At 46.8% G+C, this 26,738-nt stretch overlaps 1 protein-coding gene and 1 non-coding gene across 2 annotated transcripts; one reads left to right on the forward strand and one right to left on the reverse strand.

The window, feature by feature from the left end:
* Nucleotides 1-40: 40 nt before the first annotated feature.
* Nucleotides 41-26,508, reverse strand: KATNA1 (katanin catalytic subunit A1). Its single transcript, XM_049789348.1, has 11 exons — nt 26,483-26,508; nt 17,761-17,939; nt 15,824-15,981; nt 12,332-12,512; nt 9,772-9,893; nt 7,712-7,817; nt 4,927-5,085; nt 3,256-3,382; nt 2,811-2,945; nt 2,326-2,452; nt 41-399 (listed from the first exon to the last, which is right to left on the reverse strand). Exons 2-11 carry the CDS (start codon nt 17,920-17,922, stop codon nt 201-203), a joined length of 1,476 nt encoding a protein of 491 aa, XP_049645305.1. The 5' UTR covers nt 17,923-17,939; nt 26,483-26,508; the 3' UTR covers nt 41-200.
* LOC126031996 (small nucleolar RNA SNORA51) lies at nt 6,506-6,635 on the forward strand. The gene has a single exon (XR_007503798.1). It is a non-coding gene; the product is annotated as a small nucleolar RNA SNORA51 (small nucleolar RNA).
* Nucleotides 26,509-26,738: the final 230 nt, after the last annotated feature.

A 26,738-nucleotide genomic window follows, 5' to 3' on the forward strand; every position in this document is an offset into this window, starting at 1 on the left:
TGCGAGCTAAGTACTGCAAAAGTAAAACAAATATACTTGCAGCTTTAAAAAAAATGACTTTATTCAGAACCATAAGGCTTCTTTTTTAAAAATTTACCATTATGGAGGTTTAAAAAAATATAGCACTCGGTGCAATGGAAAAGTACATTTAATTATTCAAACACTTAAGGCAGGGTTCTCACAGTTACATGTGAGAATTATTAACATGATCCAAACTCAAATATCCATTTTTCATATCTTTCAATGTCTGCAGCAGATACTGATTTGGAAACCTTTTTCAAAGCCATTTCAAAATCCTCCATAGTTGTGGGCATGTGCATTTCTTCTCTCGAAAGATTTCGGATTTCTTCAGGAGTCAAACCTTCAATACGTCTTCTCATGGCCATCAAGGATGCATCCCTAAGTTTTGAATTGGAAAAAAAAGTAAAAGCTAGATACAAACAGACACTGCCCCACCCAGTGGTGCTCAGGGCTCACACACACCCCTCTGGCACAGCCCAGAGGATTCTATGTGGTGTCAGGGACTGAATCCACGTCACCTGAATGTAAAGCAAGCACCCAGCTGCTGTGCTATCACTGGTCCTATAAAGTATCACTTGGAGGGGTCCAGAGCAACATCGTAGTGGGTAGGGCACACAGCCACCCGGTTGGGCTTTGATCCCTGGCATCCCATATGGTCCCCTTATCCAGCCAGGAGTAATCCCCTGAGCGCCCCTGGGTGTGCCCCTCTGAAACAAACCAAAACAAAGCATCACCAATAAGAGAGCAGATTATTAAGAAAAGTAATTTTGGGGGCAGGGGTACAGCCAGAGGTATTCAGCGCTGTATCATCAGGGGTAACTCCTGGAAGTATACTACAGAGGTAGTGCCCAGAGATAGAACAGAACTGGGGTCGACCACATGGTATGCAAGTTAAGTGCTTTACACACTGAATTACCCACCCAATAACCAACCATAACCACCAATAACCAACAAATAACCACCCAATAACCAACGCGCTAACCAAGTGAGCCAATCAGGTGATCTCCCTTTTTTAAATCTAGTGCCTGATTTTTTCACCAAAAACTATTCACGTGCCTCTTTCCCTCACTAAGCAGCATCTTTCCTAGCAGTCACTATTCACATAGGGGACAACAGCATACACGGCCTTTCTCACTAACTCTAAAACAACCCTGGCGGGCCGGCATGGTGGCGCTAGAGGTAAGGTGTCTGCCTTGCCAGCGCTAGCCTAGGACGGACTTCAGTTTGATTCCCCGGTGTCCCATATGGTCCCCCAAGCCAGGAGCGACTTCTGAGCACATAGCCAGGAGTAACCCCTGAGCGTTACCAGTGTGGCCCAAAATACAAAAACCAAAAAAAAAATAAAACAACCCTGGCATAGTGGTTTTGACCCTGCATACAAGAGGAAAGCAGTGCAGACAAGCAACTTGCTGATCACTGTGTTGAATCAATATTCAGACGAGAGGGCTCTAAGTGCAACAGGGAAGGCACTTGCCTTATATTACACATGGTTGACATGGGTTTTATTCCTGTTACCCCACATGGACCCCCAGCCCCAGGAGTGATCAGTGATCACTAAACAGCCAGAGCAAGCCCTGGGTGTGCCAGCTCATTTACCTCTATTCCCTTCCCCCCAAAGAAACCCAATTCAGACTAGGACAAAGCCCTCTGAAGACCACACAGATGAGTTCACTTTCCTGAGTGAGCCCACATTTTTCTCCTCTTGCCATCATTAACCCATTTCGGGATCTTATTTCCTACATATGAAACAAATGCACCAACACTTCTGTAAAAATCTAAGACTGGCTTCTTGTTTTACACCAAATCTACCTTTAAGTTTCTAAAACGTTTCTGTAGTCTAGCTACACAGACCTAAGTGTCTCACCAGCAACTGTCAATACAGACCTAATACCAGACCTTGTGACTGACATACTATAGACCATAGTGTTTTTCCTTTTAGTTCAGCATTAAACTTCATCAAAGGGGGGCCAGAGTGGTGGTGGCAAGTGGTAGGGCGCTTGCATTGCACGCGCTAACCTAGGATGGACTGCAGTTTGGTCCCCCGAGCCAGAAGCAGTTTCTGAGTGCAAAGCAGGAGTAACCCCTGAGCGTCACCAGGTGTGGCCCAAAAACCAGAAGAAAAAAAAAAACTTTATCAAAGGGCCGGAGTGAGAGAAGACTAAAGTGAAGGTACTTGCCTCACATACAGCCAAGCCAGGTTACGGTTCCCCTAAGCACTGTGAGGTACGATGGCAAAACCCAACCTCCTTCCCCCAAAATGTTTCTTCATAAAAGTCGTAGCTAGGCTTCTAAAGTGATTCATACCTGCACACATTGGTGATGTCTGCCCCGGAATAGCCTTCCATGTTCTCTGCTATTTTTGTGAGGTCAACATCACCGGCCAATTCCAGCTCCCGCAGGCTTATCCGCAGTAGCTCCTCTCTGCCCTTTGCTAAGGACAATAACAAATTTAAGTCTTTAACAATAAAAGGCATGTTATTTCTTCTCAACTGTACTTTGTGAGAAATGGCCTTCCCATCTTAGAACACATTTGCCTAAAAAGTTGAGTCATTTTACATTGAATTTAAAAATTCTCTATATCAAAGCTTTCTTAATATATCAATATATTCTATATATATCAATATATATCAATATATTCTCTATATCAAAGCTTTCTAATATAGCCAAACATGAGGAAATAACATAGCCAAAAATGAGGAAAGATCATCTACATCTGTCACTTAAATTTGGTTAATACCAAAGTTTAAAATAAAACCTGACTTTTCAGAAAGGATTCAAATGAAAATAACCTGATGGTAACGGAATATAGATCCTTTTTTCAAGACGTCGTCTTAAAGCCTCATCAATATCCCAGGGAAAATTAGTCGCTGCAAGAACCATGACCATTTTGGAAGGGTCATCGTTCTCGGAGGCACCTCCAACACCTGAAGGGGGTAAAGAAAATGGTAATTAAAATCGGATTATGTGAGGAAAAGCTCAGGCAAAAGTCAAATTATCTGGCACATATCCACAAGGTGGTACCATCTTCCTGTAAGTCTCCTTGGGATCTCATTGATAACCAAGAAATGTGAATTTTTACGTTTCTGTAAAGAAGCACAAATCCTGGAATAGAATAGTTAGGATGCCTGCCTTGGATGCAGCTGTCACCTGGTTTGATCTCGGTGCTGGATAGCCTAGGAGTGACTTCCCAGAACAGAGGAGCTGTGGGCTAAGGATGCTAACAGGCGCACATACCATCCATCTGAACCAGCAGCTCGGCCTTCACCCTTCTGCTGGCCTCATGCTCTTCTGAAGTCCCCCTGCGACTACAAATGGAATCGATCTCATCAATAAATATAGTGGCTGGGGAATAAAATCGGGCCTACGAGGAAAAGAACAACATGTCAGGTTTCTGTTGCATTTCAAACGGTCGATAGAAGAGTTGAGGAACCTGTCACTGTGTGCTTGTCCCCTTCCTGCTTCCCTGACACTGGACCGGGGAATGGACCAAAGTGGAACTGCTTGAATACAGCTTCAACTCCAATGCTTCCATAGTGTACAGCAATTCTGAGACATGATTCACTACCATCTAACCGGCTGTGTTCGATGGGTGATAGAAACACAGCAGCATCATGTAGCCCTGAATTGCATGCTATAATGGAAAGTGACTGATACTGAGCAGCTGGACAGAAAGGACATGGCTGAAGGTACATGAGTACATGTTGTGTGTAGCTGAACCTGGGTCAGTCCTAGGTCCCACATGATCCCTGCCAGGTGTGGCTGAGAAACATCAGAGAAAGCACAGGGTTAGGGTACGGGCCTGGCCTGGCCAGCTCAAGTCTGCTCCCTGCCAGCTGGCCCAGCCCAGCTCCAGTACAGCCTGGATAATCCCAGTGAAAGAGGGCCGGAGCAGCACTGGGTGGGACCCCAGGATCTCCTGAGCACTGCCTGAGAAGCCCAAAAGAATGGGGGGAAAACCCCAAAACATTGGTTACGTATCCTGTGGTAAAGTTAAGGAAGAACTAATTAGAGGAAGAAAAGATGACGAGAGAGGAGAGGAGAGAAAAGGAGAGAATGAGCGAGCTGAGCACAAGCAGGGGCAATGGCCAAAACAATTGTCAAAAACCATGGTGTGGTCCACAACAACTCAACAACTCCCAAACTCCTATAGCACCTTAGGAAGCCATTCTCTAACATACTAACAACAGCTCATCCTCTGGAGTTTAAGGGAAAAGGAGAAATTCAAGTCTTTAAGTTCATAAGGGGTCTTTATAGTTTCAGGAGCAGAGGAACCATCTTGGTCAGGGAAGTGTGCTTGGGCCATGGTCTTTTGTTTTCTTTTTGTTTGTTTTTTGGGCCACACCAGGTGACACTCAGGGATTACTCTTGGCTATGTGCTCAGAAATCGCTCCTGGCTCAGGGGACCAAATAGGACACTGGGGGATCAAACCGCGGTTCATCCTAGGTCAGTGCTAGCAAGGCAAACACTTTAACACTTGCGCCACCTCTCCAGCCGCTGGGCCATGGTCTTCTACACACTCAGGAACATGCTGAGTGCATGCTTACTCCTCCATTAGATGACAGCCTGCTTTTACCCAAAACAAAGGTGCTCCCCCCAACGTCCTCTTTCCTTTTCACCTATCCCTTTGATAGGTCAAAGTCCACCTGGATCTCACTGGACCCTCCTCTGCCTGGTTGAATTTGTACTCAGAGAATAATCATCAATCCGGCTTGGTGGGTAGGGAGACACGAGGCGAGAAGCCACTGACTCCATGATTCTCTCCAAACTAGCTTGGTTGATTAATTCTTCGCGGCTAACCTTCTTCAGATTCTTTTACCTGGGGTTGGAAATACGTCGTGGGGATTCATTTTATACCCCCTTCCCTTTGCAGTGCACATAACGGCTGGAGTGTCTGCAAGACTCACCATTTCAAAGAGAAGACGCACGAGCTTCTCCGACTCTCCACGGTACTTGGAGGTGAGCGTGGAAGAGGAGACATTGAAGAAGGTGGTCTTGCATTCTGTAGCCACTGCTTTGGCGAGCAGGGTCTTCCCCGTGCCAGGAGGGCCGACCATCAGCACTCCCTGTGGGGGACAGGACAGTCTGAGCAAAGCACTCGTGGGTCAGGCTCCTAATTCACAAAGTTTCCACTGCTCAGTATCACATTCCAAATAACTGACACAGAATGTGAAGACTCATAAAAGAACTCATAAAATGGGACACTTGTCACAAATTTATTTCTTCCATTAAAAAAGGGGCTGGAAAGATAGCACAGCGGCGTTTGCCTTGCAAGCAGCCGATCTAAGGTGATTGGTTCGAATCCTGGTGTCCCATATGGTCCTCCATGCCCGCCAGGTGTGACCCCCCCCCAAAAAAAGGTAACTATTTTTTAAAAATTTGCAACTTAGAACCGAGATAAAAATCATATTGAGATGCCGAAGAGATAGCATAGAGGTAAGGCATTTGCCATGCATGCAGAAGGTCAGTGGTTCTAATCCCAGCATCCCATATGGTCCCCTGAGCCTGCCAGGGGCGATTTCTGAGCTTAGAACCAGGAGTAACCCCTGAGCACTGCCAGGTGTGACCAAAAAACATAACAAAACAAAACAAAACAAAAAAAAAACCAACAACACAACAACAAAAAGAAACATCTCAGGGACTGGCAAACATGCCTGGCATGTAGGAGGCCTGAGTGCGACCTCCAAGCACCAGACTGGGAAGAGGCCCTGAACACTGCCAGATGCAACCCAAAATTCAGAAAGGAAAAACCAGAATCACTCAGGAAACAGATGTCTCAATATTTTTTTTGTCTTTTGGTCAAAACCAGCAGTGCTCAGAAGCGTTTCAACTTGGTGTCTAGGGGATCCAGTGGTGTCATTAGCGGACAAGGGACACCTTCACACAAAGCTTGTGCTCCAGCCTGCTGAGCTCTCTCTGGTGTCAGGTACATCTTCAAAAGAACTGTAGAAGCAGCTGGAGCGACAGTACAGCGGAGAGGGTGTTTACTTTGCACAAGGCTGACCTGGGATTGATCCCTGGCATCCTGTATGGTTCCTGAGTCTGCCAGGAATAATTCCTGAGAGCAGGGCCACAAGTAACCCCTGAGCATCACCATCTATGGTCTCAAAAAAAAGTGGGGGGGGCGGGCAGTGGCACTAGAGGTAAGGTGCCTGCCTTGCCTTCGCTAGCCTTGGACAGACCACGGTTCGATCCCCCGGCGTCCCATATGGTCCCCCAAGCCAGGAGCGACTTCTGAGCGCATAGCCAGGAGTAACCCCTGAGCGTCACCGGGTGTGGCCCAAAAACCAAAAAAACCAAAGGAAAAAAACACTCTAGGAAATGAAGTATACGAGTTCTTCAATGTGACATACTGGATGGAACCCAGGCTGGCTGAATGCAAGGCAAGTGCTTTAGCTCCCTACTACCACTCCAGTCCAAAACAGTATTTATGTGACCAGATTGTAGCTGTAAGTGAAAATCATTCTGTTGTTATTTAATTTTTCAAAATTCATGGTATACCACAGGCTGTATTCTTTACACTGACTATAGAAAGAGAAGGTACAGTAAATGCTTCCCATATACACCTCAAACCAGGTCCTTTGCCTGGTCTGTATCGTGAATGGGGGGGACAAAAATAAATTCATGGTATACCTTTTTCTTATTCTTAGCTTTGCAATAGATTTTGGTTTCACAAAATCCTGTACCCATTTAAACTTTTTTGGTTTTTGGGCCACATTTAATATTGTTCAGGGTTATTTCAAGATCTCCACTCAGATGGGGCCTGGAAAAACCTGGAGAGACATAAGGTCTGGAAGCAAACTTTGATGCAGGAAATAATCCACACACTTGAAAGGGGGTAAAAACACAAATGGGGCTGGAGAGATAGCACAGTTGTAGGGCATTTGCCTTGCATGCAGCAGACCCAGGAGGGAACCGGTTCAATTCCCAGCATCCCATAAGGTTCCCCAAGCCAGGAGCGATTTCTGAGTGCATAGCCAGGAGTAATCCCTGAATGTCACCAGGTGTGGCCCAAAAAACAAAAACCAAATACATAAATAAAAAAGAATTCCAACACACAAGAGGCTCCTAAAAGGCAGGCAGCTTAGTGGGGATGACCAGAGAATGAATGCCAAGCCTTCCTGAGACCCAAGCTTTTTATTAGCAAGAACTAGGCCACAAGCTAGGGTGGTGGAAAATGAATAGTGTCCTAGTAAGGTAGGACCCAGTAATCCAACAGGGGCCTGAGTGAGAACATAGCGGGTAGGGCACTTGCCTTGCACTCAGTCGACCTGGGTTAGATCCCAGCAACCCATAAAATCCTAAGACCACCAGGAGTGATTCCTGAGTACCACCAGTTAGGTGTAGCCCCAAACCAAAAAGTGTCCCAAGGGCTATGTGAGTGGCCAGATCAAGGCAAATGCCCTACTTGCCATATTCTCTATCGTTTTGACCCCTAATTTAAGTTTTTTTTCCAATTTAAGCATTTTTAAAAATTTGAAACATACATACTTAAATTTATCATTTTCTTCACCAATTCTATTTTGTTTTGGGGCCACACCCTTCACCGCTCAGAGGTTACTCCTGGCTCAGAAATTACTCCTGGCTCCTACCAATTCTGATTTTCCCCTTCAGTTCCCAGATGTTCCTTATTGCCCCACTTTGACAATGCCAAAATAATGTAGTAACAGTAATAAACACTGAGAAACTTACTTTCCATGGTCTCCTGATGCCTTTAAAGAATTCTGGCATCCACATTGGTAACACCACAGCTTCCTTGAGCAACTTTTTTGCTTCTATTAAATCAGCAATATCGTCCCTGAAAGGAGAACATTTTATCAACTATCTGACAACTTATTTTTATTTAACTTTATGTAGTCCTCTTGAGAGTCATTGAAGGCAAATGATTTTCTCATACAGGCAGGAGCCCAGGTATCTCCCTTGGCACTAATGAACTGAAAGTGCATGGCAGTGAGATCAGCCACACTGACCATCACACATAGAAACATAATCACCAAGTTATGTTCATTTCTTGCACGGGATTTCTGCTGGAGAACAAGAATGCGGATCTCCACGCCCACTTTAAGTATTATTGTGCTTTTTTATCTTAAATTCCTACTGTTATAATACCCATTTCCTGAGCTCCGCAATTATGAAAAGTGAGTAGTTGTCCTTAAAAAGCAAGAATCTAAAGGATTTAAGCACCAACAGTTGCAATATTGCTTCTTTGCCTCTAGACAAATTAAAAAATAATCACAGTGTTGTGTATATAAACATTTTTATGGATTATGTTACTGACCCTACCCAGATTGGTGATTGTGCCCTACCCTAGGGTGTGGCCTGGCATTCTGCTCCCATCCTAGGGTGGTATCTGATTCTGCTCCCACCATTGGGTGGTACCTGATTCTGGGGCATAAAAGCAAGGGTCTGTGGAAGGTGAGGGGCTTTTTTCCTGGGGCCTATTCTTAGGCCTTTTGGCTTCGGCCTCTTCACGGAATAAAGAGCTGTTTTCTTCGGAAGCCTGACTGCCTGTTGGCTTTTTTCCCGCTGCATTCACCTCAGAACCACCGGCTGAACAGGGTAACAGACATGTGGTCCGAGCTGGAGGAGAAAGGCCTCATCCTCCATCCCTCCATCAGTCAACCTCATCAGGGGCTGATTTGCAACAACACAGATTAAAAGTATCATAGAGATTACTCTAAAGCCATCTCCAACCACTACAACATGTTATGATTGATAAATGTAGCTTTTATTTTTTTAAATAGAAAAGTGCTTTATTGGGGCCGGGCGGTGGCGCTCGAGGTAAGGTGCCTGCCTTACCTGTGCTAGCCTAGGACGGACCGCGGTTCGATCCCCCGGCGTCCCATATGGTCCCCCAAGCCAGGAGCGACTTCTGAGCGCATAGCCAGGAGTAACCCCTGAGCATCACAGGGTGTGGCCCAAAAAAAAAAAAAAAAAAAAGAAAAGTGCTTTATTTTTAGATACCAAAAACTAAAAAAAAAAAAATGTTTCATGTCTTAGACCATACCTGGCCATACTCAGAGGTTATTTCTGGTTCTATGCTTACCAACCACTCCTGGGAGGACTAAGGGAGGACCATATAGGGTGCCAGGGATCAAAACTGAGCTGGCTAGCATAAAAGGCACGCTGTACTATCTAAGCCCCCCCACCTTTTTTAAACAAAACCATACCTAAAAATCATTAAGATAGTGACAAAAATCATACAACCAGGGGCCGGAGAGGTAGCATGATAGCATGGAGGTAGGGAGTTTGCCTTGCATGCAGAAGGACAGTGGTTCAAATCCCGACATCTCATATGGTCCCCTGAGCCTGCCAGAAGTGATTTCTGAGCATAGAGCCAGGAGTAACCCCTTAGCGCTGCCAGGTGTGAACCAAAAACCAAATGCTAAGAGCACTCTTAGTAGTTTTCAGAGGATGAGACACACTGGTGAGGACTGAACTAGTTCACCTGCATTCCAGGCAAACACTTTCACACCTGTGCAGCCTCTCTAGCCACACTAAGGATTACTTACTAATAAAAGCCCCATCTACTGGACACACACTGCTAAGAAAACACAGGCCCGAAAGAAACCAAGACAAAAAAAGAAAAAAAAGAAAAAAAAAAAAAAGAAAACACAGGCTAGGAATCATTACTTGGAGCCAGGCAGTTAACTCAGAGGGTGGAGTGCAGCACTCTAGTCCGACACTTTCTCCCAAACAGCGCTCCGACCCTCAGTCCACCCAGCTCACCCATCCTCCCACACACAACTCACCATCGAACATTGGGATTCTGAGAGATTATATCTCTTTCCAAAGCTTCTACTAAGTCTTTGTCATATCCGGTACTGTCAAATTTATTTGCCTCTGGTTCTGTGACTGCCGCAGGTAATTTGTTCTACATTGGGAGAAAAAGGAAGCAAGACCTTTTATCATAGATTTACTCACTAACATTCACTATTTTGCAGTACCAGAGACGAAACTCAGGTCCTACACAAGCAAGGCAAAACATTCTACAGCTGAGTCCCATCCCTGGCCATAACAAGAGTTTTTGGGTTTTGTTTTGTTATGGTTTGGTTTGGTTTTGGGGCCACATCCACATCAGGGCTTACTCTGGATCTTCGCTCAGGATCATCTGAGGGGATTGGGGGACTACACTGAGTACCCAATTTGGCCATGTGCAAAAAAAAAAAAAAAAAAAAAAAGGACTGTATCTGCTGGCTTTCACCTCCAGCCAAGCAGCCAACCCAGATTTGATCTCCAGCACCCCATATGGTCCCAAAACCACAACCAGGAGTGCAGAGCCAAGCATTGTTGGATGTGGTCCAAAAATGGAGGGGGGAAAATGAGATTTTTAAAATTAGTACAGTAAGAATAGATATCTGTCACTGGAATAATCAGTGAAACTTTCTGAACATCTGTGAATTAGAAACTGCTAGACGGTGGGCCCGGAGAGATAGCACAGTGGTGTTTGCCTTGCAAGCAGCCGATCCAGGACCAAGGGTGGTTGGTTCGAATCCCGGTGTCCCATATGGTCCCCCGTGCCTGCCAGGTGCTATTTCTGAGCAGATAGCCAGGAGTAACCCCTGAGCACCGCCAGGTGTGACCCAAAAACCAAAAACCAAAAAAAAAAAAAAAAAAAAAAAAAAACTGCTAGACGGAATGTTGTCTGGTTCAACCCTTGTGGAAAATGGTATGGGGAGTCCTCAATAAATTTAGAATTGAGCTGCCATATGACCTAGCAATTTCCCCAGGACTCAAAAACATCCATCCACTCAAGTTATGTACACAGCATTATTCATTATTACGTTTGGTACAAGAGCTAAGATATGAATCAGCCTAAGTGTCTAAGGACAGATGAATGGATCTTGTCGATGTACCACATCAACATGTAGCTGCATGTAATACTATGCAGCTGCAAGAATGATGAAATTATGTAACATGTGGCAATCCAGTTGAAACTGGAAGAGAATTATATTGAGTGAAGGAATCGAGAAGAAAGACCAACACAGGATGATCCCAGGTATCTGTGGTGTACAGAATAACTAGATAAAGGGAGGAAAAGGACAGAAAAGGAAAGACATCGAGGCAGGAAGGAAGATGAGAGAGGGAGTAATGAGGAAACGGGTCTGGGCTTCAGACAGATTGGGAATGTGGGAGAGAGAGTTAGCTGCACATACAAAGCACAGGTTCAACACTGACACCAAAAAATCGAAACTACAATCTCCAAACTTAGTGACTTGCCTGTCACAATGGCAGTCGAGTGGAGGAGGGAATGTTGAAGTAAGGCCGGTGATAGAAGTTGACGCTGGTGGCTGGACTGGTGTGTAAATATTACATTATAAAACTCAACTATTAATAATTTAGTTAATCACAGCGATTTAACTAAATAAAAACTTTTAAGAAAATAAAAATCTGTGGATTAAGTCAGGGCTTCTTAACTTTTTTTTTTTTTAGGTTTTTGGTTTTTGGGCCACACCCGGCGGTGCTCAGGGGTTACTCCTGGTTGTCTGCTCAGAAATAGCTCCTGGCAGGCACAGGGGACCATAAGAGACAGTAGGATTCGAACCAACCACCTTTGGTCCTGGATCGACTGCTTGCAAGGCAAACGCCGCTGTGCTATCTCTCCAGGCCCTTCTTAACTTTTCTACTTTGAACTCTTTGCACTCAAGAAATTTTCCAACATGAGGGGCCAAAGCTATGTGATAGCATGGCGGTAGGGTGTTTGCCATGCATGTGGCTGACCAGGGACAGACCAGGGTACAATTCCCAGCATCCCATATGGTAACCCGAGCCTGCTAGGAGCAATTTCTTTCTTTCTTTCTTTTTTTTTTGGGGGGGGGCCACACCTGGTGACGCTCAGGGGTTACTCCTGGCTATGCGCTCAGAAATTGTGTCCCCTATATAGGACACCAGGGGATCCAACTTGCGGTCCGTCCTAAGTTAGCGTATGAAAGGCAAGATTGTGCCATCGCTCCAGCCCTAAGGAGCAATTTCTGAACACAGAGCCAAGAATAACTCCTGAGCACTGCCGGGTGTGGCCCCAAAATAAAACAAAACAAACAAACAAAAAACTTTTGAGTGTGCAGTCTGAATTTTTTTTCTTTTTTTGGTTTTTGGGTCACACCCGGTGGTGCTCAGGGGTTACTCCTGGCTGTCTGCTCAGAAATAGCTCCTTGCAGGCACAGAGGACCATATGGGACACCGGATTCGAACCAACCACCTTAGGTCCTGGATCGGCAGCTTGCAAGGCAAATACTGCTGTGCTATCTCTCCGGACCCGCAGTCTGAATTTCTAACGTTGATAAACATCTTCAGTTATGGAAGTTGACTGACCTTTTCCTCTCTTCCTTTATTCTGTTCCTTCTTTTCCCGACAACGGACAGCTTTCCCTCTTTCGTTGTGAAGGCCGTGTGTCGATGGGCGGTGAACTCGGCTAGCTGCACCTGGACGGTTTCCATGGGCTTTAGGGTCACTGTACTGTGGAGACTGGCGTTTCCTAGGTCCTGGCGAGGGTCTAATGAAACAGATCATTGAATCATCATCACCTCCTGCAGCCAGTTCCAATCAACAAATATACACAATGAGCAAGTTAGAGCTTAGGAACTAAATTAAGAAAAGAGCTGAATTCCAGAAATGGCTGAATAAAGAAAGATCACTAAAATCTAAAGTCTAGTGCTTATAAATATATGTATGTATTATTTGCATGTATGTGTGTGTATTTAGGGGACCCCACTTAGTTGTGTTCAGGGCTTACTGATGCCTCCCTGCTATAGGATCATTCCTATGAGGACTCGGGACCTGTATGTGGTGCCAGGGATTAAATTGGTGATGGCTGCTTACATGGCAAGTGTGTTAACCCTCAACAACCTCTGTGACACTGATGCTTAATTTGAGGGGCTGGAGAGATAGTCTAGCGGTGACGCGCTTGCCCTGCATGCATCCAACACAGGATTCCATCCTTGGCACCCCACAGGATCTCCCAAGAATGATCTGCAGTGACCTCTAAGCACAGTGCCAGAAGTAAGTCTTGAGCACCATCAGGGTGCTCAAAACAAAAAAAAAAATCGCTCTCGGCCGTAGCGCTATCTTCTTCGTCTCTTTTCTGGTCTTTCCCCTACAGAAGCCTCCGCACCATGCGAGCTAAGTGGAGGAAGAAGCGAATGCGTAGGCTGAAGCGCAAAAGACGAAAGATGAGGCAGAGGTCCAAGTAAACTTCCAGACTTGTGCACCGTGCATGGAGGCCACAAGGAGCAGAAGCAAGAAAGGACTGATGGGAGGCCCGGGGGTGTTGGTACAACAACTAAAACCCAGCCAGCATGCGCTTTCGAATTCATCTCTGCTGCATCTGGACTCTGAAACATCTGTCAGATGGATGATCGCCGCCGCCATCACCCACCTTTTGAGAGACAGACCTTCCAAAACTGTCCCTTGGGCGGTGGTCCTTCCCCCCCCCCCCCCCGGACCTAACATGACCTGGACTAGTTTTGTTCTGGCCTGGCTAAAATGTAACTGTGCACAATAAGTCATCTTGCCTGAAGATAAAAAAAAAAAATCAATGATGGGGCCGGAGAGATAGCCTGGAGGTAGGGCGTTTGCCTTGCTTGCAGAAGGACAAGTTCAAATCCCAGCATCCCTGAGCACTGCGGGTGTGTCCCCAAAACCAAAACCCAATAAAAGCCAAAACCTAAGGATGGGGATGGGCTCAGTGGTAGAAAACTTGCCTTGAAGCCTTAGGTCAAGTCCCAATAACGCATGGTCCCTTAAGCCATTATAGAATTTGGGTGCTTAGTCCCTAAGCACTACTGAGTGTAGCTCAAAACAACAATTAAAATGGAGAACTTTAGGGCTGGAGCAATAATAGCACAACAAATAAAAGGTTTGCCTTGCATGTGGCTGATCCAGGTTTGATCATCGCCATCCCATATGGTCCCAAGCCCGCAAGGAATGATTTCTCGTTTTTTTTTTTTTGGTTTTGGGGTCCCACCCAACAGCACGCAGGGGTTACTCCAGGCTCTGTGCTCAGAAGTTGCTCCTGGCAGGCATGGGGGACCATATGGGATGCCAGGATTCAAACCACCATCCGTCCTAGATCAGCTGCACGCAAGGCAATGGTCCTACTGCTGTGCTCTCTCTCAGGCCTGAGGAGTGATTTCTAAGTGCAGAGCTAGGAGCAACATGAGCACTACCGGGTGTGGCCCCAAAACGAAAACCAACAAATAAAATTGAGAACTTGGTCGTGTTCATCCCAACCCTGGGTCAACTAAAAAGTATATTTTTTCATTTTAACAATAGTCTAGGTCAGTAATGGCTAACCTTTTTGAGCCTTTGTGTCCAAACTACCGCACAAAACCAAAGAATTTCCTCAAAAGTGCCAGCACGTCAATTAAACCTTAATAACAAGATTTTAGTATCTAAAAACTATGTGGCACACACCGCATATCTTAATTGCGGACCTTCCCGAGTACCAGCTGCAAAGCCTTTGTGTGCCACCACTGGTACATGTACCATAGGTTCGCCATCGCGGGTCTAGGTCGATGATCAGCAATATTCTGTAATAGCTTGAGAATCACTGTTTTCATCTAACTCCCACAATGCACCTCTGAGAAATGAGGTCAAGAAAAGTTGCAGCATGATTTCCCCAAAGTTACAGACAGGAGGAGGAAATGGCAGCCCAGACATCTCCATCCCAGCGCCTGGTTCCACCTCCAGCAGATGACGGTAGTTCTGCTACTCGAAAGTCACTCAGCAAAGCTGCATATGAGCTAGTTCTACTTAAAATTAATTTACTGAAAGGAGCCACAGTCATATAGCACACATCCTAATAAATTAAAAAGGGCGCTCATCCTTTTCTTTTTTTTTTTTAATTTAATTTTAGTTTTGGGGCCACAACCAGGTATGCTCAGGGGTTACTCCTGGCTCTGCACTCAGGAATCACTCCTAGTGGTGCATAGGGGACCAAATGGTATGCTAGGAGTCTAACTGGGGCTGGCCATGTGCAAGGCAAGTGCCTGTCGCTGTACTGTCACTCTAACCCAACTTCCCTATTGTCTCTAAGACACTAGTTCTTCTCCTAGCTATAACCAATGTCACCAGTTCCCTGTGTTAATTTGATAATGAAAAGATCATCACCAACCAAAAAAAAAAAACTTGGGTGGGGCCAGGCGGTGGCGCTAAAGGTAAGGTGCCTGCTTTGCCTGCGCTAGCGTTGGATGGACCGCGGTTCAATCCCCCGGTGTCCCACATGGTCCCCCAAGCCAGGAGCAACTTCTGAGCGCATAGCCAGGAGTAACCCCTGAGCGTTACCGGGTGTGGCCCAAAAACCAAAAAAAAAAAAAGAAAAGATCATCACCAAGAAGAAAAGAGTGTTCAAAATTAGTATGCCCAAAACCCACTCATGAATAACTTTGTAGTTTCAGTGACTAAATTGAAGAAAGAAAAAAAAAAGAAAGAACTCCCAGGCCAGAGAGATCGTACAGAAGGGCAGGGCACTTGTCCTGCATATAGCCTAACCAAGTTCAATCCCTGGCACCCCATATGGTTCCCCAAGCCCAACAGGAACAAGCCCTGAGCACAAAACCAGGAGTAAGCTTTGAACACAGCTGGGTGTGACTAAAGAAAGGAAAGAAAAAGGAAAAAACCAAAACTTCATAGGGGCCTGAGATAGTACAGGTAGTTGAAAGCACTTGTACTCCCATCAGCCAAGCCTAGACAGATCCTCAGCAAAGCATGAGATCCCAAGAACTGCCAAAAATAACTCCTGAGCACCAAGTACTGACAGATGTGACCCCAAAATAAATTCCGCATAAACCAAAGATCTTCACATACCTTCGCTCCACAGGTACCGGCAAGGACCAGACTTCTCCCTCAGAAGCCGGAAGCTCCTGGTGCGCTGCTTTCAGCGGAGTGTTGTCTAGTTTAAAGCTCTCTAGTGTTTTCATGATGTCCTTAACATGCTTCGCTTCCACACTGATTTCCTGCCAAACCTGCTTTCAAAGGAGAATATAGCTTTATATTTCTTTAAATTAAATCACTGGCAAGATTTGGGGGCATTAAAGATGTCAGAAACTCTTGTTTTCTTTTTCTTTTGGGGACACACCTGGCAGTGCTCAGGATTCCTCCTGGCTCTCCGCTCAGAAATCACTCCTGGCAGGCTTGGGGGCCCATATGAGATGCCGGGTATCGAACCCAGTCAAACCCAGGATCTGTCAGCAGCATGCAAGGCAAACTGTGTTATCACTCTGGCCTCAGAAACTCCATTTTCCAATGGCTATCCAGAAAATCATATCCAACAGACTATTAACATTTTAATAATGGTTTCTATTTTCATTTGAAAATGAGCTCTTATAAAATGAGTATTTTGACTAGTTAAATAAGTTACGTCAATCAATTCTATTTAACGAGAAAAAACATGATGGTAAAACACTTCCAAAAACTATGGGGCCAGAGAGATAGCATGGAGGTAGGATTTTGCCTTTCATGCAGAAGGACAGTGGTTTGAATCCCGGCATCCCATATGGTCCCCCGAGCGTGCCAGGAGTGATTTCTGAACCTAGAGAGCCAGGAGTAACCCCTGAGTGCTGCTGGGTGTGACAAAACAAAAACAAAAACAAAAACAACTTCCAAAAACATAATTTCATTTTTAACCTGTAGTGTACCTATCTGAGACCCTGGATCTAGGTGTAGCTACCTGAGACCCACCCATTTCTGGGAGGGGTCTTGGGAACTGAATATTAGGTGTTACCTTACCTGCAAGACCCCGCCCATTCCTGGGAGGGGTCTTGGAAAAGTTAGATAAGCCTTGGACTGAGGGGAGTCGGCCCTTTTGGCCCTGCTGCGCTCCCAGGCTTTAGGTTCTTTGCCTCTTTTGGTCTTTGACCAGGATGGAGGCCAAAGGAAGATGGCTGAATTATAAGATGCAGGGCTAAGAATGGCCGAATGCTTGAAAGGTTATGAGATAGGCCACACACATGTGGTGAATAGGGCATGAATAAAGCTGATGGTTCCTGATGCCTGCCTATGAGTGAGTGATTTTGCCTTTCACCTGGGCCTGGGACCCGCCGGCTGGATGGGGTTGCGGAGCCACGTGGCCTGGGATGGCAGAGAGAAATCCATCGCCATCCATCGCCATCCAGCCCCATCGTTAATTATTTAATGCTACATTAACCTATTATGTGTCCTGAGCATAAGAGTAATTCACTCGACTCTTTCTTTTGGGGGGGCCACACCCGTTTTTGATGCTCAGGGGTTACTCCTGGCTAAGCGCTCAGAAATTGCGCCTGGCTTGGGGGGGACCATATGGGACACCAGGGATCGAACCGCAGTCCTTCCTTGGCTAGCGCTTGCAAGGCAGACACCTTACCTCTAGCGCCACCTCACCGGCCCCTCACTCGACTCTTAATACTGATAATGGCACATACAGCCTGCTATTATTAATACAATAAATCAGATTTCAAATAACATCACATATAAATCCAGGTAATCAAACACTCTTCATGTAACTGTAAATAGCACAACGTCGGGGCCGGAGCAATAGCACAGCAGGTAGGGCGTTTGCCTTGCACATGGCCGACCAGGGTTCAACCCCAGGCATACCATATGGCACCCTGAGCCTGCCGGAGTGACTTCTGAAAGTAGAATCAGGAGTAGCCCCTAAGGACTGCTGGGTGTAGCTCCAAAACCAAAAAGCAAACCAACCAAACAAACAAAAGAAAGTGCAATGTATTTAAATTCACTGAGCACTTAAAACATAAAAGACACCTCACCTGTTGCCACTTCTGCTGGAGGTATGTGTCTTTGACTGAGTACAGGTACTTGTTCATCTGGTCAAGTACTCCCTGATAGTAGACCATGGCTGAGTCATAATTTCCCAGCAATGCATATTCACGAGCTAATTTCACATTCTCACTGATCATAAGGAGACTCATGCTCACTCACGTGAAAGCTGAAACAAAAATAAAAACACTTTTAGACTGCATTGCTCAAAATTACAGTATATTAAAATATAGTGTAACATGAGTTTCTGTTTCTCATGGTACGTATCACCCATAATATGGGAGCCTTCTCCCAACTCTGTGCTCATGGCTCACTCCCATCGGTGCTTGAAGAACACAGCCTGGCTTCCAGCAAGTGGAAGCAGGTGCTCAGTCACTGAACTATCCCACCAACCAAGGATTGTATCCTCAGCCCCACTTATGGTCCCAGGTCACTCCTGAGCAGAGAGAAAGGAAAAGGAAGGGACAGCGGCAGAAATAAAGGGAAGGAAGACAAAGGCAGAGTAGTGAGAAAAGAAAAAGGAAAGGACTTCAAATAATGATCTATCAGGGGGCCACGCATGCCCGCCTGGCTTTGCTGAGGGCTTACTCCACTTTGTGTTCAGGGATCACTCCCGACAGTGCTAGGGGAATATGCAATGCAGAAGACAAATCCAGGTTAGCCACATGCAAGGGAAGCGCCTAAGCCATACTGCTCTATTTCTCTGGCCTTCAAATAAAAACCTATCAAAAGCAGAAAGCACAATTTATGAAAGGAAATCCAAATGCTAGTTAAATCAGATAAAAGTAGTCTGAATTGAAGAAACTAAAGCATTAAGGTAAGGTCAGTGATACAGCTGAGCTGGATTTAATCCCTGGCATCCCATATGGTTACCCAAGCCTGCCAGGAATGATCCCTGAGTTCGGAGCCAGGAGTAACTCCTCAGTATCATTGAGTGTGAACCCAAAACGAAACAAAATAGAACAACAACAACAAAATCAAAGCATTCCACTTTCATTTACCAGGAGGGAGAAGAGTTGAACAGACAGTAAGCAAGCAGGAAGCCTGGGTGTGAGCAGAGATCTAGAAAAGGGACTCCCAAGAACAGTCAGAAGTAGCCTCTGAGCTACACCAGGTATGGCCCCTGAAAATATAATTTTCCTAAATTCAAAAATAAGTAAGTTCAAGAATACTAAATATTGGCAAGGTCTTAGTACGCACAACCTCACATACAATCTGTGAGTAGATTGTTATAGCCATTTTGGAGAGCAACCTGGCAATAGAGTTTATTACTTTTTGTAATTACGACGAGTGGAGCAGTACACATAAGCTACATACACTTTAATTTAGGGGAGCTGGGGTTTGGGTTGTTTTGTTCGGTTTTGGTTTTTTGGGGTCACACCTGGCCATGCTCAGGGTTTACTCCAGTTTCTGCACTCTGGAATTACTCCTGGAGCTATTCAGGGGACAGAACTTGGGTTGGCTGTGTGCAAGGCAAGCACCCTTAGAGTTCTACTACCACTCCAGCCCCACTACATAAACTGTTCAAAGAATATGTACCCACCCAAAAGCACACATTAAATAAACAGGAGTTCCTATATAGGAAAGATAGGAAAAAGTAGAGAAAGATGATGTAGTTTAAAATAAAGGAAGGGTGCTTTATTCCTGGACTCAATGACCTTTGGTCTCTTACCCCTGAGAAGTCACCCGCCCTTGAATGTCACCTTGTAAAAAGCAAAAACTAATGGAATGCCACGTCTCTGAATCAGCCAGGAACATGCTCACGTCTTTGTGTTTAGTTTGGGGCCACGCCTGGCAGTTCTCAAGGTTTATTTCTGGCTCTGCACTCGGAGATTACTCCTGGTGGTACCTGGCAGTTTAGGAGTGCTAGGGTCAGTGCAAGCACCCTTCCTGCCCCTGTCCCAGCTATCAGGCTGGGCTTCCAAGGTAGAGGCTCAGTGGGAAATGCAGTGGGGGCAAACACTCATGGAGGTGCAGCAGCCCAGAGAAGCGGAGCCTGCCCACCCCATGAGAAGGAATGAGGCATGGGGCCTCCTCTCCCAGATGTGACTGGAGGCGACTTGCAGCCCTTCTGAATCATAGGCATCCAGAAAATAAAACATACACAGACCCTGAACCACAGAAACTATAAGACACCAGTCATACGAAGGCACTGAGTTTTGAGGTGATTTGTTACAAAGCAATTTGACTATGCAATGAGGTTGATAATTACCTAATTCCAGACTGGGCTTCTGAAGTCCAAAACAAAAGGCGGAAAAAATTACCACTTAAATACTAACTCTCTGAGTCACTAATAATCTTGTATGTGAAGGGCTGGGGAGATGGGACGGAAGTTGAGCACTTGTCTTGCATGGTGCCCACAGGGGTTCAATGCCCAACACTGTTATGGTCCCTCAAGCCAGGAGCAACCCCACAACACAGCAGTGCAAAGCACCCTCACCCTCACATTCCCAAGGGTCAACTCTTGTCTACTAGAACTGGCGATTAATCTGCTGGGAAGCCATGCATGACCTCAGTGACACTAGACTGGGTAACTGTGTCAAAGGCAGGACCTGAGTATCATTAGGCCTCACATGAAATTCCCCTCTATCCCTACTTTTTCCAAAGTCACTGAAGATCTTCCTTCACTTTTGGGGGCCAGAGCGATAGCAAGCAATAGGGCATTTGCCTTGCATGCTGATGACCCGGGATAGACCTTGGTTCAATCCCCAGTGTCCCATATAGTTCCTCAAGCCAGGAGTAACCCCTGAGCATCACGGGGTGTTGCCCCAACCCCCCTCCCCCGAAAAAAAAGTATTGGGCCTGAATGATAGTACAATAGGTAGCATTTACCTTGCATCTGGCCAACCCGGGTTCACTCTCTGGCACAGTCCTGGAAGCACTGTGGGTGTGGCCCTAAAAACAAAACAACAAAAATCTAGGCTATTCCCCTGTGTAAAGGGTTTCTCTTCCTCCTCATATTCCCTAAAGAAAACCATTTTATTTTGCCAAGATAAATAAAAATCTAAATTATTTTCTCTCATTGCTTTTTGGGGATTCGTTTTTAGTTTGTTTTAGGGCTACACCCAGAGCCCACTCCCAGAACTGCTTGAGACCAAGTGTCAGGGATCAAATCGGGCCTTCTGTATGCATGTTGTTGATCCATCTGAGTTATCCCTTCCTCGCTTTTTTAAGGTTTTGGGGCCATACCCTGCAGTGCTGAGGTTACTCCTGGCAGGCTCGGGGGACCATGTGGGATGCAAACATCCTACCCAAAGCAGTAGCTCTGGCCCCTTTCACCTGATTTTTCCTTCATCTTTGGTTGGGGCCATCTTTTAGTGTTTGGAACTACTTCTAGCTTGGTTTGTGCTGGGGCAGTTTTGGTCCTGGGAGGTGCACAGGTTAGTGTCAGCAATGGCACATGAGCCCACTCACTGCATGCAGAACACACACATCAATGTTCTGAGCTATCTCCTCAGACCCCTTCAACTCTTTCTTTGGGGAGGTCACAGAGGGCCAAGGTCCAGGGTTGGGCCATACCTAGCAGTGCTCAGGTCCTTACTGGTAGTACTCTGGGAAACATATGGTGTGAGGGATGGAACTGAGGTCAGCTTCACAAAGCAAGCAAGTGATCCTGGTATCTATCTCTGTAGTTTAGAGAGTTATAATTTAATGTCCCCAAGACACAGAAATCACCAGGTCTAGTCTGAAGATTCTGTGATATGAATATTTACCAGAAAGAAAAATTCCTTAGAGGTCAAAGAGTCAACACTTTGTTCTCTTTCACCACATCTAGTGGTGCTCAGGGTTCACTTCTGGCTCTGGGCTCAGAAACCACTATATCCCGAGTGTGCTCAGGGGACCTTGGGAAGCTGGAAATGGAATCCTGGTTGGTTGCATGCAAAGCAAATGCTCTACCCACTGTACTACAGCTCCTATCCATGAATCAGCATTTTCTCATGAACAAGAGATGGCAAGTTAACTTAAGGTCACTTAACAAATGATCTGAAAAATGTGTGGGGTTTTAAGAGAAATTATTTGTTTATGTTTTTGGGTCACACCTGGCAGGGCTCAGGGGTTACTCCTGGTTGTCTGCTCAGAAATAGCTCCTGGCAGGCACGGGGGACCATATGGGACATCGGGATTCGAACCAACAACCTTGGTCCTGGATCGGCTGCTTGCAAGGCAAACACCGCTGTGCTATCTCTTCGGGCCCAAGAGAAATAATTTGAAGAAATGTTTAATGAAACAAAATCAAAATGTCATTAGCTGACTAAATAAAAAAAATTTTTTTGTGTTTTTTTTGGGGGGTCACACCCGGCAGTGCTCAGGGGTTATTCCTGGCTCCAGGCTCAGAAATTGCTCCTGGCAGGCACGGGGGACCATATGGGATGCCTGGATTCGAACCGATGACCTCCTGCATGAAAGGCAAATGCCTTACCTCCATGCTATCTTTCCGGCCCCCGACTAAAAAATTTTTATCTCCTCTAAGTAGTCTTTTAGTAGGGCATGTCTCTACTCAAATGAACTGTCACCACTCAATTGATGAGCTTCTCCAATTTTCAGTAATATACTGAAGCTCAGTGGTAAATACTTAACTTGTTCCCTCTGCAGAAAGCTGACCCCAAGCTCTCCATGACCTCCCCCAAAGAGTTAAAGGGGGCAGAGGAGAGAGCACAGACACTGGGGTGCAGGCTCTGCATGAGTGGGTTCCTGTTCCATTCCAGCACCAGTCTGGCTCTATGCTGAAATCACTCCTTGTGGACCATGGATCACACAAGGCAAGCACTTCCCCTGTTGCACTGTCACTGCAGCCACTACTCATCTGAGAGTCCTTGGGCTCAATTCCCAGGACAGACAGCATGAACAAGAGAATCTACCCTTATCATTACTAAAACTACACTGTAGGCAGGCATGTAAGAGAGATAATACAGAGGGTAAGTAAGGTTCTTGCCTTGCACGTGGCTGATCCAGCATGGACCCAGGCAACTCATAGGTCCCCCAAAACTGCCAGGAGTGAATATTGAGAGTAGAGACAGGAGTAACCTGGTGTGTCCCCCAAAAAATATTATACAGTGAGAGGGCAGAAATCAGAATTACTAGCATAACAGCTGATACTGATTAAGATATTAATAGCTGGGCCAGAGCAACAGCATAGAGGAAGGGCATTTGTTTTACATTTGGCCAACACGAGATGAATCTGGGTTCGATCTCCAGCATCCCATAGGATCCCCTGAGCCTGCCAGGAGCAAACCAAGGGCTGCCAGGTGTGACCGAAGAAAAAGAAAAAATATTAATAGTTGAAATAAAGTCGGGCCCGGAGAGATAGCACAGCGGCGTTTGCCTTGCAAGCAGCCAATCCAGGACCAAAGGTGGTTGGTTCGAATCCCGGTGTCCTATATGGTCCCCAGTGCCTGCCAGGAGCTATTTCTGAGCAGACAGCCAGGAGTAACCCCTGAGCCCCGCCGGGTGTGACCCAAAAACCAAAAACCAAAAAAAAAAAAAAAAAAAAAAAAAAAGAAATAAAGTCAACAAGCCACATTTTAATCACCATTAAACTGCAAACATTACCTATCGGTTCAATAAAACACCTATAAAAACGATACTGTAAAAAAAATCTTAGACTGGGACAAGAGCAGTAACACAGCAGTGGGGTTTTTGCCTTGCACAAGGCAGATCCAGGACGGATCTGGTTCGATCCCCAATGTGGCATATGGTCTCCCTAGCCAGGAGTGATTTCTGAGCACATAGCCAGGAGTAACCTCTGAGCATCACCGGGTGTGCCCCCCCCCCCATTAAAAGAATAAAACCAACAAACCTCAGACTATTGGTTATAGAGCCCATGAAAAACCATCTGCTGTAACTTTTTCCTTTAATAGTTCACAGGGTAGGGCGTTTGTCTTGAAAGCAACTGACACAGGACAGGTGTTGGTTTGAATTCTGGCATTCCATATGGTTCCCCCATGTCTGCCAGGGTAGATTTCTGAGCAGAGAGCCAGGAGCAACCCCTGAGCACCGCCAGGTGTGGCCCAAAACCAAACAACAACAACAAAAAAAACTAAATCTATTTTATTGAAACCAAGAGGGAATATAAAATTTAAGTAGGTTTTTTTTTTTTGGTTTTTTGGTTTTTGGGTCACACACAGTACTCCTGTCTCTGCACTCAAAAATCGCCCCTGGCAGGGATTCAAACCACCATCTGTCCTGAATCAGCTGTGTGCAAGGCAAATAAAAATGACCTACCACTGTGCTATCTCTCTGGCCCCTTTAAGTAGAGAGTTTTAAAATTAAACATTAAAAGCAATACCCACAACTTTTGGGGACACACCTAATAAGTATTTGCCATTAGTATTTACTTAAAAAAAGACAACTTCGGGGCCCGGAGAGATAGCACAGCGGCATTTGCCTTGCAAGCAGCCGATCCAGGACCAAAGGTGGTTGGTTCGAATCCCGGTGTCCCATATGGTCCCCCGTGCCTGCCAGGAGCTATTTCTGAGCAGACAGCCAGAAGTAACCCCTGAGCATGCCGGGTGTGACCCAAAAACCAAAAAAAAAAAAAAAAAAAAAAGACAACTTCGTGGGTTTCTTTTCCCTTCTCTCTTTTTTTTTTTTTTTTGGTTTTTGGGCCACACCCTGTGACGCTCAGGGGTTACTCCTGCTATGCGCTCAGAAGTTGCTCCTGGCTTCTTGGGGGACCATATGGGACGCCGGGGGATCAAACCGTGGTCCGTCCTAGGCTAGTGCAGGCAAGGCAGGCACCTTACCTCCAGCGCCACCGCCAGGCCCCTCTTTTCCCTTCTCTAGGATTATGCAGAACTAATCAAAGAAACAGAGTAGCAACAACATGCTACAGCTTCAAATAAGTTCTTTTCCAAAACAACTTCTCTACTATCCACCTAAAAAGAATACCGTGCACACTTTGTTTAGTGGGGGGAGAGACTGAGGTGGGGCTGGGGAGGGAGGGGGAACTTGTGTGTCCACACCCAGCGGTGCTCAGGGCTCGCTCCTGGCTCTAAACTGCAAGGTCATGACCGGAGATGCTTGGCGACCATATGGAGTGCTGTGATCATAATCGGGTGGACATGTGCAAGACAAACACCTCACTGCTGTACTATTGCCCTGGCACACTTATTTCTTTTTGGGTGTACATCCAGCAATGCTCATGGCTCTGTGCTCAGGGGACCATATGGGATGTGAGAGATCAAGCCAGAGTAGGCCATATGCAAAGCAAACGCCATACCCGTAGTGCCATCTCCAGCCCCTTCACACTTAGGTTTTGTGTTGATTTTAGACTGTGCTCCACTAAAATATTTCAGGGTTAAATATGTCATACTTTAGATTAATTCAATCATATTTAATTTAATATAAGCTAAATGTTTAATAGTTCGCTAAAAATAGTCAGTGATTAGAACGTCAATATGAGACCAGAGGGCCGGAAAGGCAGTTGAGCATTTGCCCTGCACTCGGGGGACCTGGGTTCGACTCCCACATCTGGACCCCCAGGCCATGAGGAGTGAGAAGGCACGGAACGCAAACCCCAGCAGATGCAAACCTACTTCTGCTCAAAATACACCCACAACACCTACTGAGCCGGCGACTACTAACGGGTGATCATCGTGATCACAAGGAGGGGTGTGATAGTTTGGGGAGGGCGCTTGGCTCGTGGGACCAGGGGCTCGCTCTCCTGCACCCCCAACGGTCCTTCTGCACCTCGCAAGCGCTAGAAACCGTCTCCTAAAAAGGGGGACAAATGGCTCCAACTGCAAAGAGCGAAAGCGGGGTTCCGACTCCGTCGCACACGGCCCTCCCAGCACGCTCCCGGAGCATCCCCCGAGGGACCCCCGAATAAAAGGGCGAAGGGAGAGAAACCACTCTGGGTGCGGGAGGGTCCAGGCCGCCCCGGAGGTTCCGCAACGGGCGTTTTCGGGGGGCCGCTGGGGCCTGGGTCTCGGAGCCACGCGCTCGGCCACGAAGAGCCTCCAAGGCGGGCGACCCCAGGCCAAGAGGGAAGGAGGGAGAGAGAGAGGGAGGTCCGGGGTTCGAGTGGGCGAGGAAGGGGAGAAGGAGGAGGAGGAGGTGGAGGGGAAAGGTAAAAGGAGGAAGAGAAGAAGGGGGAAGGAGAAGAGGAGGGAGGGGAGGAAAAAGTTAAGAGGAGGAGGGAGAGGAAAGAGAAGGGAGAAGAGATGGAGGAGATGAGGAGGAGGAGGAAAGGACGAAGAGGAGGGAGAGGAGAAAGTTAAGAGAGGGAAGAGAAGAGGGGGAGAAGAGGAGGAGGGAGAGGAAAGAGAAGGGAGAAGAGGTGGAGTTGAGAAAGAGGAGAGGACGAAGAGGAGGCGGGAGAGGAGAAAGTTAAGAGGAGGAGGAAGAGAAGAGGGAGAAGAGGAGGGGAGAAGCAGAGGAGGACGAGAAAGGGGGAAAGGAGAGGAGGAGAGGCGGAGGAGAGGAGGAGGGAGAAGGGGAGCGTGAAAATGAACCCCTCTTCACCCCTCAAAGCCTAGAGGCACTTTGTTCCGATGTCTCCCTTGGCCCCTTGGCTTCTGCGGCAAACAACTTCTGCAAAGTCTCCCCAAGGCCTCCCTCCCTCCCACCTTGTCGGGCTCCTCGTTCCGTGGCTCTCTGCCTGGCCTGTGCTGCGCCCAGCATGCGGGTCCTGAGCCCTTGGCGACTGCGAGGGCGAGTGGCTCGGAGTTCGGCTTGAGCTCCCCGGGGGAAGGCCGCCGGCTCCTCACTCACCCGCGTTGGCCGACGCTCCCGGGGAACCCGAGCCCAGCCGAGGGTCCCTCCGGGCCGAGCTCTGCAGCCGATGGCCGCCTCGAGGAGCGTTCTGGCCCCCGGCCCGACGGCGCTGGGAAGGAGGGAGGGTGGGAGACCCCGCCGGGCCACTTCCGGCCTCGGCCACTCGAGCGCGCATGCGCGGCCACGCCCCGGAAGGGAAGCGCGGCGAGGACGCCGACGGCGCACGCGTCTGACGCCGGGCTCCGGGCGGGGC

The sequence above is a fragment of the Suncus etruscus genome, chromosome 15 (assembly GCF_024139225.1).
Source record: "Suncus etruscus isolate mSunEtr1 chromosome 15, mSunEtr1.pri.cur, whole genome shotgun sequence".
NCBI lineage: Eukaryota > Metazoa > Chordata > Mammalia > Eulipotyphla > Soricidae > Suncus > Suncus etruscus.

Coding starts and splice junctions, on each gene's coding strand:
- KATNA1 (XM_049789348.1), bottom strand. CDS start 17,922: ATGAGTCTCCTTATGATCAGTGAGAATGTGAAATTAGCTCGTGAATAT. Junction 2,453..2,810: donor CTATATTCCGTTACCATCAG/GTTATTTTCATT, acceptor TATTGTCCTTAG/CAAAGGGCAGAGAGGAGCTA. Junction 400..2,325: donor GACATCACCAATGTGTGCAG/GTATGAATCACT, acceptor TTCAAAACTTAG/GGATGCATCCTTGATGGCCA.